Source organism: Balaenoptera physalus (assembly GCF_965194825.1).
Source record: "Balaenoptera physalus genome assembly, chromosome: 6".
Classification (NCBI taxonomy): Eukaryota; Metazoa; Chordata; class Mammalia; order Artiodactyla; family Balaenopteridae; genus Balaenoptera; species Balaenoptera physalus.
The window spans coordinates 123,601,147-123,613,722 of NC_138885.1; the positions used below are offsets into that span (position 1 = coordinate 123,601,147).

General features: G+C 39.3%; 1 protein-coding gene across 2 annotated transcripts in view; it reads left to right on the forward strand.

The window, feature by feature from the left end:
• The window catches only part of ACSL3 (acyl-CoA synthetase long chain family member 3), an 87,594-nt gene that overhangs the window by 56,644 nt on the left and 18,374 nt on the right, over nucleotides 1–12,576 (forward strand). For both annotated transcript variants that reach the window (XM_082464623.1, XM_082464622.1), the window contains 3 exons: nucleotides 8,753–8,930; nucleotides 10,195–10,304; nucleotides 11,146–11,284. In XM_082464623.1, the coding sequence (XP_082320749.1) occupies nucleotides 8,753–8,930; nucleotides 10,195–10,304; nucleotides 11,146–11,284 (427 nt within the window). The remainder of the gene's footprint in view (nucleotides 1–8,752; nucleotides 8,931–10,194; nucleotides 10,305–11,145; nucleotides 11,285–12,576) is intronic.

Here is a 12,576-nt window from a genome sequence, read left to right on the forward strand (position 1 = left end):
ATTCGCTCTGAATAAAATGTATGCTTAGAAATAGTGGCAGGGGACAAGCATGGCCTGCTTCAATTGGAATTTGCTCATGTAGCAGGAGAAACGGGGTAGAAGGGGACTAGACTGCGCTTTTTTCTCCTTCTGCACCTCCGGCATGGATTTGTTCCGCATTTTCACAAAGACATTGAGATCACTCACTGGTGTGGGGCACTTCTGAGCCTGAATGGCTACCAGGACTTGGAATAGAATGTCTAGGGCAGTTTGGGGTTTGAAACTATATTCCCTGGTACTTCCAGAAGCACCTGTGAGCTCGAGATTGCTCTGGGTTTTGGGGTGTGACCTGCTTTTTCTGATTACAATGTAGGTTCCATTGGATACTTAATGATTTGGTACTTTGGTTTGTGGCAAGTGCTTTGGTTTTCTAAGAATTTCTTTTCACAGATATAGAAATTGCCATTATTGATTTGAAACAGAGGATAAGACCTCCTTAGAGGCAGTGTAACAGTGGTTAAGAGCCTGGACTCCAGATACAGACTATGGGTTCGAATCTCGGCTTTGCCACTTACTAGCTGTGTGTGACTTCGGAAAAGCTACGTAACAAATTTGCCTCAGTTTCTTTAACATGGAGGTAATGATCATTGCTGACATTTATTAGCATTTCTTATGAGCCAGGCTGTCTTAAGAGCTTCACACATATCAACTTATTTAAGACTTAGAGTAGCCTTACGGGTTAGTGTGATCGGGATATCCTCCTTTACAGATGGCGGCGCTGAGGCACAGATAGGTTAGGGAACTTACCCAGGGGCATTACAGCTAGCAGGTGGTGAGGCTGGGACCGGCACCCAGGCTGTCTAGCTCCATACTCCTTAAACTAACCCCAGCTCAGAGCTGTTGAGACGATTAATAGAGAAAGGGAGTGAGAGAGAATGAGAGTGTATGTGTGTGTGTGTGTGTGTGTGTGTGTGTACGTTCTACAAGTGTGTGTGTGTGGAACAGTTTGTGGTATCTAGTGTAAATGCTCCAGCTTTTGTTATCATCTTGGGAATTCACTGGGCAAAAGTGTATGAATGAATCTGAAGACTTACATCATGGAGTAGTGCAGCCCTGTGCAGGGTAGTAAGTATAGAAATGTCATGAAAATGCTGTTTATGAACTTGGGTATGTGAGTTTCTTATAAACGGTTCTTGAAGCTCTGGTAGGTGAAAATGGAAGATAAAGTTTTTTTAGAGGCAGTAAGATGATCTGTAGTTAGTTGATAATTTGGTTAGGTTATAGGTTTAATACCTGTGTAGGCAAAGTTGTTTTTCCCTTACCCTCTTTTTCCAACTACATCCTGACTCCAGCTGTCTTTTTTCTGTTAATCATGAAGGAACTCTCAGATCTTGGAGGAGAGTCCAGATAAGCACAGCTATGGAATGAAAGGCTCAGATTTCCTCCTGTTACTGCAGAATGTGGGGAGGGGAGTGAGAATGATGTTGTTTAACTTGATGGTCCATTGATTTTGCCACTTACCACACAAATTCCAGTCCTCATCTTCTAAACGGTAAAGGAGATGGCACGCAAGTTAGTATCAGTAACGCCTAGAAATTAAAAAAACATTATTTTAACTCTAGACAACAGAATCTGTTATGTGTTCCTAACCTTCAAATGGAGTGATGTTTTATCTTGTTGTGCCTGGAACCATCCTGACTTATACTTGTTGTTCTGGCATTAATAGTGCCCCCTACAGTCGCCAGAGTGATTTGGATAAATCCTCTGGTCACTCTACTTTTAAGGCATTTTCCCTATTTCTTTTGGTGACTTAGTTTTGCCTCACTTAAATGATTTTTTTTTTTTTTTTTTTTTTGCTAAATTAAGATCTAGCTGGGGTTAGTTAATAGCACATTTCGAGAAATTGAAGTCATGTAGTTAAGCATGTTTGATTACTCTTCTCTAGCCTATAGATTATAATTTGCAAAACACTTTATCATAATGGTATCTGATTTTTGTCATATTTAGTTGCTATTTTTTATGGTGTACCATCCTTGATTCTGTCTTTGCGAGATCTGGTAGTTATAAAAGGTACTGAAAACACTACATTTTTTAAGTGCTAAAGCTTTCCACTCCTCTGCCTTCTTTTCTGTGCTTTTTGTATCTAAAATAAACATTCATTTTTGTCCTTTGACAATTCCTACTGCTATTTGAATTCAAAGATTGGGTTCTCTTACTTTTAATGTAAGCATATATAACAGAAATCCTGTTTTAGCAGGAAGCTTATTTTTTCTCTAGTATCCTGCACACACTGCAGGATAGTGAGTGCAGGATACACACACCACATGCATTTTATGGAGCTAGCACTTTCACTCATCCAGTACTCACAGCAGCAGACTGGTTCCCAAGTATATAAAAAGGAGAAAAATATGGTGAATATGAAATTCTTCCTTAATTCAGGTATCAGTATAATTAGGACAAAATAAAATCCTAGAGCTATCATAGTTGTTCCTTAAATGTGGCCAGATAATGCAGTGGACACAAGCAAAGTTCTTCTTCTTCTTCTTTTTTTTTTTAATTAATTAATTAGGTTGTGCTGGGTCTTAGTTGCGGCACATGGGCTCCGTAGTTCTGGCTCACTGGCTCCTTAGTTGTGGCATGTGAACTCTTAGTTGTGCCATGCCTGTGGGATCTAGTTCCCCGACCAGGGATCAAACCTGGGCCCCCTGCATTGGGAGCACAGAGTCTTAACCACTGCACGACCAGGGAAATCCCAACACAAAGTTCTTATGCCCCGTGCATGGGCTGTGTGTGTGTGTCTGTGTGTGTGTGTGAGTGTGAGTGAGAGAGAGAGAGAGAGAGAGAGAATATATGTGGCTCTTTCCTCCCTGTCTTGACCATGGTGCCTTTGTATTCATTGTTTATTCAACAAAGAAATATTTGAACTCTAGTAGAAAAGTTAGAAGGTGAAAGAAACCATTTTCAGTTAGCACCCTTTTCTGTCTATACTACATCACTGTCAGAGGGTGTGCCTACCATTGACATTTGCCATTAACTTCGCATTTGTGATTCATCAAACTTTTTTCAGAAGTCTTTAGTATAAACTCTGATGTAGAAAACATATTTTTTCCTGTTTGAAATTAGACTCATTGGGAAAGTACGTTTTGTGTATCACAAACAAAGCAAATATTTTCTGTTAGCCTTACTGGAGAAAGTGTGCTGTACCACTGGTTAGCTAAGACTTCAGTTACTGTTGGTCTGCATTGCAACTGTAGCAGTGGTCTGTAGACTGAATAGGGGGTATCTCCACTGTGTATTAAACTAGGCTGCCCCGCCCTTGGTTTCTTATTTAACGCCCATTGTATTGCAGCAGCAGCTGCTGCTATGGAAGGATGGTGAAAAGGGGACCTTTCACAACCTGCCCTTAGATGTAGAAGTGGAGTTGCTTAGGCAGTGTGGCCTCTGCTCAGAGTGCTTACTAAGAGTGGAACACATACGTAATCTTGATGGAGTGTATCTTCATTTAATAGTTTCCGTAAATGAAGATAATCTTCTATTGGAAAATAAAGCTAGTGATTAGCAGTATCTAAAAATTTTCTCCCTGTTTAGGGGGACTGAGCTTTGGGGATTAACCCTAGAGTGTATCTGGCATGGTTGAAACAAAGATACTCAAATCCTTATTTCAAATGAATGAACTCTGAAGCTTTGTTTCCATCTTATCCTAAAAGTCTGGTTTGAGCTTCCAAGGGAAGGTGAGTGGAAGATGTGATGGTTCCGCTGTAATTATGCCCAGGATAGTGCGTCCATCAGCTTCACCAAGACAAGTTTCCCGAGGGGAACAAACAGAAGAACAAACGGCGAAGAAACAGAGGTGGCTGTGTTCTCGAGGCTTGGCCAGCTTTTCCAGGACTGTATCCTGCTGTCATTTTAAGTCTCATATGGTTTTATAAAACTGTGGCAGAGTGAAGCGTGTGGAACGTGTGTCAGTAGCTCCTGATTCCAGCCTTCCCAGCAGCAAGTGCTTGTGCTGATGTCTTTTGAAATGAATTAACAATGAAATGATCAGTTTCCAGAACGTTTTAAAAATACATGTACCTGAAATAGAACAAAGTTGCAAAGAATAAAAATAACTTTGCAGTGAAACAGAAGACACAAGACCAGCTCAAACATTTAGTGATCTAACTTCCAGAGATACTTTAGGTTTTTTTCTTATATATTTTACACACCTTAGAGAGAAGAAACTAGAAGGAATTATGCAGTCATAGTGCTTAGAAAGAGAAATTTCACTATGACTGACATTCCTTCTAAATTGATGGAAAAAGATACTAGAAATACTCATTTCTGTTCTTAGGAGTTGACTTAGCTTTCTTTTCCTCTTCCTCATTGCCTACTTTTGTGTTATTTCTCTCTTGAGTCATGTTTTTATCCTATTTGCATATGTGTATGACATTTATTTTTTGACTTACTAGGATATTTACATAATTTATATAAAAAATAATGGCCCATCTCTTGGCCAGAATTTGTGGTTGGTTATTATATTAATACTCTCCCCAGCCAGAACGCTTGGTTTTCCTTTCCATACTTGCTGCTCTCCCTGTCATACCCCTGTTTGTTAAAGGCACTGCTGTGTACCAGATGGCTCAAGTCAAAAACAAGGAGTCTGATTTTTTTTTATTTCCCCCTTACAGCTCCCTCCACCCCCCTCCCCTTTTTTTTTTTTTTTTTTTAAATCAGGTCTTCTGCTTCCACTCTTGCTTCTACTATAATCCACTCAAACACAGCAGTTGAAATGATATTTTACAGCTGTTCATCAGGCCACCTTACTCACTTGCCCAGCGACATCTCAACTCCTTTAGTGCAGTTGGAGTGTTGTGATTTAGTACTTAGATTCTGGAATGAATCTGCCTGGGTTCATATCCTAGTCTGTCACTTAATAGCTGTGGGATTTGAGCAAGTTATGTTTATTCTGTCTGTGCCTCAGTATTCTCATCTGTAAAATAGGGATAATAATAGTAATTGTCTTAGAGTTATTGTGAGAGTTACTTACAGCATACCTAGCACGTAGTAAACACTAGTAAAGGTTAGCTTCCCTCATTGTCGTCATGGTTATTACCAACTGTCCAGATCTCTTGAATATTTTCACTCTCTCTGGCTCCCTCACAATAATTTGTTTGTAAAGATCTTCATTTGCAGAGGGAAAGGTTAAATGAAGCCAGATGTACTTTGTTGACAGTAGGAAAGTATATACTTTTGAGATATCTCTGTTCTGAATGGTTAAAGTGAAAGTTCTAGTGTTGATAGAGGTTAAACTCAGCTACCTGAAAACTTAACCTTTATAGAATATCTCATTCTTCAGGGCCCTGACTGGTTAAGTATTGTGTGATTTTGTTTTATAGAATGTTCTGTATCTTATCTCCATTTTATTTTTATAGTTTTCTTTTGAGATAAGAGGCCTTCCTCATCAGCGTAATCAAGGTATCTAATTTCATAGGTTCCTGAACAAAGATAAATTATTAAGTTCCTGTGTCCCAGGCAGTGATAGTCTGAGTGACAGCATTGATATTTACATATGTGTATGTCACACGTGTCACAGAATGAAAATCCAGGCAATTGAACGTGAGAGAGGAAAGTGACTGTAGGGATCGTTTAGCCCCCAGCCAGGTTTACAGATGAGGAAACGGCTCAGACTCCACGGTCGTCGTTCACGTAGCCACCCTAGTCATGCGTTTTCCTCACTCTTAGGACAGTCAAACATATCTATGTCTCATGGGCCACAGGTAGGAATATTTAAGAGGCTTTGGCAAAGGATGTATGCGATTGAATGGTGATGACAACAAAAGAAGCCAAGGGAGTTAAATGATCACGTGGATATGGACCTTTAAAAAAAAGCCATCTTTTAAACAAATGAGGCTGCTGGAGGAGAGGTTGAAGACTCCGAGGCCCAGAGTGAATTGAAGTTGTTTCGTTAACACCAGTCCGTTCCACACATTTAGCGAATAATCGCTGAGTGCCTGCTATATGCTAGTACCGTCCTAGGCACTAGGAGACAATAATGAACAAGACACACAGATTACTCTTTTCTGGATCTTATATTTGTATGGGAGGAAGAGAGACAATAAATAATAAGGTAACAGATTTAGTAACTATTGTGAAGAAAGAAAGCTGATTGGAGATCAGTGATAGCCTCTCTGAGTAAGATATGGCTAAGTGGAGGCCTGAAGGACACGGAGGAGCCAGCTTTGTGAAGATCTGGGTAACGAACCTTCTTTGCAGTGGGACAGGATTGTGCAGTGGCTCTAAAACAGGAATGAGCCCAGTTGGGTGAGGCACTTAGGGAGCAAAGTTCATGACGGCATTCAGACCCTGAGACTGAGTGCCTCCTTAAATTTCGTGCCCTGAGCACCTGTTTTGCCTCATCTTGGGTCCTGCGCTGCCTGTTTGAAGGACAGAAAAGACAAAGTTGTATTTATAGGAAGTGAGTCAGGACAGAGGTTTTGAGATGGGCACAGAGACACTGGCAAAGTCTAGGACCCTTAAGGCTTTGTAGGGCAAGGTAAGGTTTTCCAACTCCATTCCTACTGGAAAGGGAGAACACTTGCAGAGGAGTAAGCTGATTTATGTTTTTCAGAAACTCACTGCTGTAGGGAGCAGGGGCTAAAGGGGAATAAGAATGGAAGTTGGCCAGTCAGCATTCATTAGTTCAGGGGAGAGATGGACTACATGACAGGTGCAGGTGGAGGGAAGTGGTTGCATTGGGGAATATCTGTTAGACATCTTAGTTGCACAATCAGGTGGAAAAGTAGGTTGGATGTCCAAGTACGGGTGGTCAGGACTAGAGGTGGAAACTTGGGAAGCTCTTCAAAGCAAAGTCCTAGTGAGTCGAGCTTTTGTCAGGGACACTCCAGCCACTGTGATACCGTGAGGGACTGCAAAGGGTATGGGTACAGGTGTATGTAGGTTATTAAACTTGGTGGTAGGAAGCTAAGGGAGTTTCTGTGTAATTTCTGGTTTCTCAGTGGAGTGTGAGATAGTATCGTCACATGGAAGTGGAGAAGGGAGAGAAAGGGTAGAGGATATTTGAGTAGAGAGAAGGTTTCAGACAGCCATTTCAGAGGGTGAGAAAATGAATGTAGCAGGGAAGCGTAATAGGATGGCTGGGCGGTGAGATCTGTGATCCTGGATTTAAAACACCCGGTTGGTGTTTTCCAGCAGTGCTCTACAGTATAGGCAGGGGATAGATGCATGAGCTTAGTCTCAGGTTGGGCTAACCATAGGGACAAAGTGAGGATTTGAAACCTTTTCTAGCACAAGTCAGATAAAATTATGCGGTAGGCAGGGTCCCTTAAATGTAATCTTTATGGGAAAGATCACTCCTAGAAAATTCAGTGGTTTAAAGAATTAAATTCAGATTTTGGTTACACTTGAATTAAACTCGTGACTTGATTTCTTTGCACCATCATTTATTTGGGTTTATGTATTTGGGTTATATAGCTAATGCTTTTTCAGAACACATATATTCTCTGAAATTTACAAAACTCATTTAGATTCTAGAATCTAGGAGGTAGCTCATGCCTATCTTTGGAGTGTGAAGTTCTTAATAATGGTAAATCCAGTTCCTACATGTTTCGGCCAAATTCTCATCTGCTTTCTCACCGCCACAGAGCTCCTTTTGAAGCCGTTGGAGCTCCGTGTGCTGAGCATTTCATGGGGGTGCAGAGCAGGGTGAGGGTTTGGGACCCACTAAAGTTAAATGAGCATTTTAATTTCAGCTGCTTTATCCAACAAAATGAAAATTTACTTCTCAAGTCCAGTTTGGAATAGGGCACTAGAGGGCAGTATTTAACTTTTTCCACTTGTATCTTCATCCAACCTCTGTTTCTAGAAATTTCTTAAATATTATAAGCATTTTTGAAAATGAATATGGTTAGATGGTTTTAAGGCATGAGAGACATATGTTAGTGACACAGCCATGTTTGGAACTGTCTGTATTTTTGCAGCAAGAACAGCTTTCTGTCTAATCTGTATATAATTGGGGATTTACGGTCTGATCTAAGTTGGAGAAAATTCCTGAAGGTAGTTGAGAGGGGGTTGTTACTAATGTGAGCCTTGATGTTACCTGCACAAATAAAAGTTGAAAGCCCTGCCACGCCAGCGGGCATTCAACAGAGGGACTCTGGAAAATAGTATTAACAACTCCCCACCTGGTCGTATAAATAGAAACTTGTTTACTTTTCTTATCCAAAGTTAGTTACAGCAGTTCCAACTGAATGGCCATAAGCATTTCTGTTAGCTTGGGTCTGCCAGTTTCTGTTTGTGAATCATGTTATACTGTCTGATATTGAAATCCAGGAATTCATAAGTAGAGGGAAAGTAGAATGTTGGTATCAGTAGTACTTGACACTAGGCTAAATTATAAACTAACATCTACCTTGTTTAAATAAATGAAGTCTATAAATGAATTATTAATATATGTGCCTTTGGCCAGAAAGTTGACATTTAAGATCCTGTCAAACCTTGAATGATTTTTTTAAAAGAAAAACAACCCCCACCCCCAAATTACAGTTAAAGATTTAGCAAAAGATTTGAGTTGTCATAGAAGATATCACAAAATAGCTAATTTTCAAAATAGACTTTTCACTTGAAACTCACTTTCCAGCTTTTCGTTAGAACAAAGTAGTTTATATACAAACACAACTTTCTGGTTTGTCAAAATTTGGAACACATCCTGGCTTCTTTCTAGAGATTAATATCTTGGTTAATTTGAAAACTATTTGTATGCTTTCTGTTTTATCAGGTTATTCTTGGGAACTATAATTGGCTGTCCTTTGAAGATGTCTTCGTTAGAGCGTTTAATTTCGGAAATGGCTTACAGACACTGGGTCAGAAACCAAAGACCAACATTGCCATCTTCTGCGAAACCAGGGCTGAGTGGATGGTTGCTGCACAGGCCTGCTTCATGTATAATTTTCAGCGTACGTGGACTTTCTTATCTGCTCAAAGCGTGGACCTAATGTTGTGGGAGAGATGATACTCACTTTTTATTATAAATATCTACTCCCAAGAGATTAAAATTCTGATGTTAATTTTTACCTTGTATCCAATCAGTGGATAACTCTTTGTTACCACTTAGAATTATTGGTCTATTTTGGAAAAGGAACCAGTCGTGGAACAAATTACACAATGTAGTAAGGGGACTTGAACCTGTTCAGAGGGGACTTTCTGGGTCTGGGGAGCTAGATCTACACCTGTGGGTCATTGCTCTGCTACCCCCTCTCAGAATTTTCTTTTGAAGTTAGTGTCATCTTGTTATGCCACTTCTGTCAGTAACAGCTGGCCTCTAAAACACTTCCAATACTCAAAGCTAGCTGCTCTGTTAAATGATAATTTTTATGTTGTAACTATAACACAACCTGTGGAAGTTGTGATGCTTCAGTCTGTGAGGTAGTCCTGGAGGCTTAGTTCAGAGGTCTTGGTGCCAAATATGATGCAAAATACGGACATTGCTTATCCTTCAGATGAGACAGAAAAGATACTTTTATCAGATTTCTTGCTGTAAATGCCTCCGCTGTTTTTTTTGTTTGTTTTTTTTTTAAACTGGCATACCTTTTTGTTGTCACAGGTTTGGGTTTGCAGTATGTTTCTTTTAAGAAGCTTTAATTATCTCTTAAAGTGATTTTAAGTCTAACTTTTTTGAATTAAGGAGAAAGCAAATAAAAATTCTCTTCCTCCTCATCATTATTTAATTTCGACATTTCTAAGAATGTCTTTCTTTAGATTTTTCTACTTTAGCATAAGCAGTATTACCACTTGTTCATGCTATATTCTTAACAAGTAATATCTTAAATATGACATTCAGTGTGTTATCTTATTGGTATATTTTTCTTATTTTAGTATCAAGTAGTTAACAACTAAGACTGTGACATTTTAGAAGTCAAATGTAATTCCTTTCAACATGACAGTCTCAGAATAGCATCTATGGGTAAAACAAAATAAAATAAAAAATTTTTAAATTTTAAAATATTGCAATTTTGGGGGGAAGTTACAGAAGGGTGAGTAGGCATAATGTTAGTTAATATATTAAAATAATTTAGAAAAACAGCATGATTAGATCACAGACTGTGGATCTAACAATTTAGGGTTTAGTATGCTCCATCCACGGTCAGAGGCTTTATTTAATTCCTTTTAGTATTTCCATGTAATGTCCAAACGTTTGACTTGCCCTTCTTTTCCCTGTAGTTGTTACGTTGTATGCTACTCTAGGGGGTCCAGCGATTGTTCATGGATTAAATGAAACAGAGGTGACAAACATCATTACTAGTAAAGAACTCTTACAAACAAAGTTGAAGGTGAGAACTAGTCTTCTAATAACTGTTCCATACTTTAGAATTGTCAGTGTCATGAGCTCATTATTGATACTTAGTTCTTTTATGGTCTTTAAAATATCTCTGTAAACTTTGTGGGACTATCATACTTTATTCTTCTCCTTTAGAAAAGAAAAAGTGGATTTCATATATATTTGTGTATAATTAATTGTTAATGTGTCCATGTCAAAGGTGAAGGGATTACAACTTTATTGTGCTCATCTATTTTCTAGTCTGTTTTCAATAAATTTGTAATTTTTAAGGGTTATTTTTAAACTAGTAATTCACTTGGTTCTGAAGCATTTGAGTCATTACAAGTTTCAGAATTTTTTAAAGGGAAGAAAAAGACTTTACAAAACTACAGGAGAAGGGTTTCTTTCGTCTCTAGACAACTCTGTGAAAACAATAATATCTGTTTTTTTTTTTTTTTAATCCAAGTTTATAAGAGAATTCCCTTCCTCTCCCCCTGTATCTTTATTTGCCTCTTAAAAGCATGAGGAATGTTCGGCTACCCTGTAGTTCAGGCAGTGTGTGTTTACATGCCCATTTTTGTCAGGAACTGACTTTATTGATTAAGATTTTACCAAAGAACAAGGGTACACACAGTAAATATAATGTAATAAAACAGTAACTTATATTTCAGACCAGTAGTTCTCCATCTGAAAAAAGGGGTATTCATACCAGTACACCCCACCCTTGCTTTTTTGAGGCAAGAAATTAACAATTTGCTGAATCTGGTAAGCTGCTTTTCTTGTGTCCTGGACTATTTGCCAAGCTATTCAATGAAGAGTAATGAAGAATACAACGAATGCTTGTGTTTTCCCAGGATATAGTTTCTCTAGTCCCATGCCTGCGGCACATCATCACCGTGGACGGTAAGCCGCCGGCCTGGTCTGAGTTCCCCAAGGGCGTCATCGTGCACACCATGGCAGCAGTGCAGGCGCTGGGAGCCAAGGCCAGCGCGGGTATGTGGCAGTTTCCCAGTTCCTCATGTATGTTCTGCAGTGACCGTGTTCTCCAGAAGTGCTCCAGATATTTGATTCTAAAGTTAGATCAGGTGACAAACTAGTTTCCTAGGCCATCACTTTGGGAAGAAAGGTCACCCTAGGTATACTCTCATCTACCCTTTAAAAAAAAAAGCTTAAGGAAAAACATGAACATTTATTTATTAAAATGTTCTAAAAGTAGTATCTATTTGAAGTTAATTTAAAATACTTTTTACATTATACAGTTTTCCCGTTTCCCTTTTTCTCTTTGGTTTAAAGTTAGTCTTTAAACCAAGTAACAAATAATGCCATTATTTGTCTAAACAAATAATGCCATTAAACTTGCCCTATGTGAATTATCTGTAAGTATTAACAGATACGTAAAGTGTCTAAACCTGCATCCCTCCTTTTACTTTCTGCTCCAGCTGTGTTGTTTCCAGAAGGGGACATCTTTCTGTCCTCCAACTAGCACACCCAGGCATGGTAACTGGAAATTCCCACTCTCAAATAAGTGTCAGAAAATGTTAGAGAATATATTGATGTTTAAGGATATCACAAAAGCTGTTAGGATGGTGGGACTGTACTTCCTTTATAGTTGGAAACATAGTGATGAATTAGATGTAAACATTCACTCAGCTTGGGAATGGGGTTATGCTGAGGTTAATTTTGGACATGTTGAATTTACATGCTGGTGAGACATTCAAATGTAGCTTTGTAGTGGGGAGTGGCCTATATAAGTCTAGTACGCTGGAGTTTAATTTGGAGTTAAAGGATTTAGAAGCTAGAAACAGATTTTAATTAAAGCTGTGGGAGTAGGTGAGGTCACCCACAGAGAATGGTACCTCCAAAGGCCACCAAGAATCGGTCAGAGAAGGAGGAAGAAGACACGCAGCGTGTGGTTCGTGGGAGCCGAGTGAAAGGAGCCCCTCAGTGAGGCAGGAGTCTTCAGCAGGACCAGGTGCACTGCAGGAGGCCGGTGATGCAGGGATTGCAGAAGCACCATTGGACTTCTTAGCCAGTGTCGCTTCAGAGAGAGCAGCTTCTAAGTGCTGGTGGCAGAGGAGAACGGTGCCATGGGATGAAGGAGTGAATGGCGGATTAGGAAGCAAGAACTTGAATAATAACAATTGTCAAGAAATATATCTTGACAGGTAGGAGAGAAAGAGTTCACTTGGGAACATGTTTAAAATGTTTTCCTCATTTATTTAAGAAGACCACATTGAGGGTAGTTCCAAGATTAATTCCGGCAGATCACCAGTGCTATCCGTGAC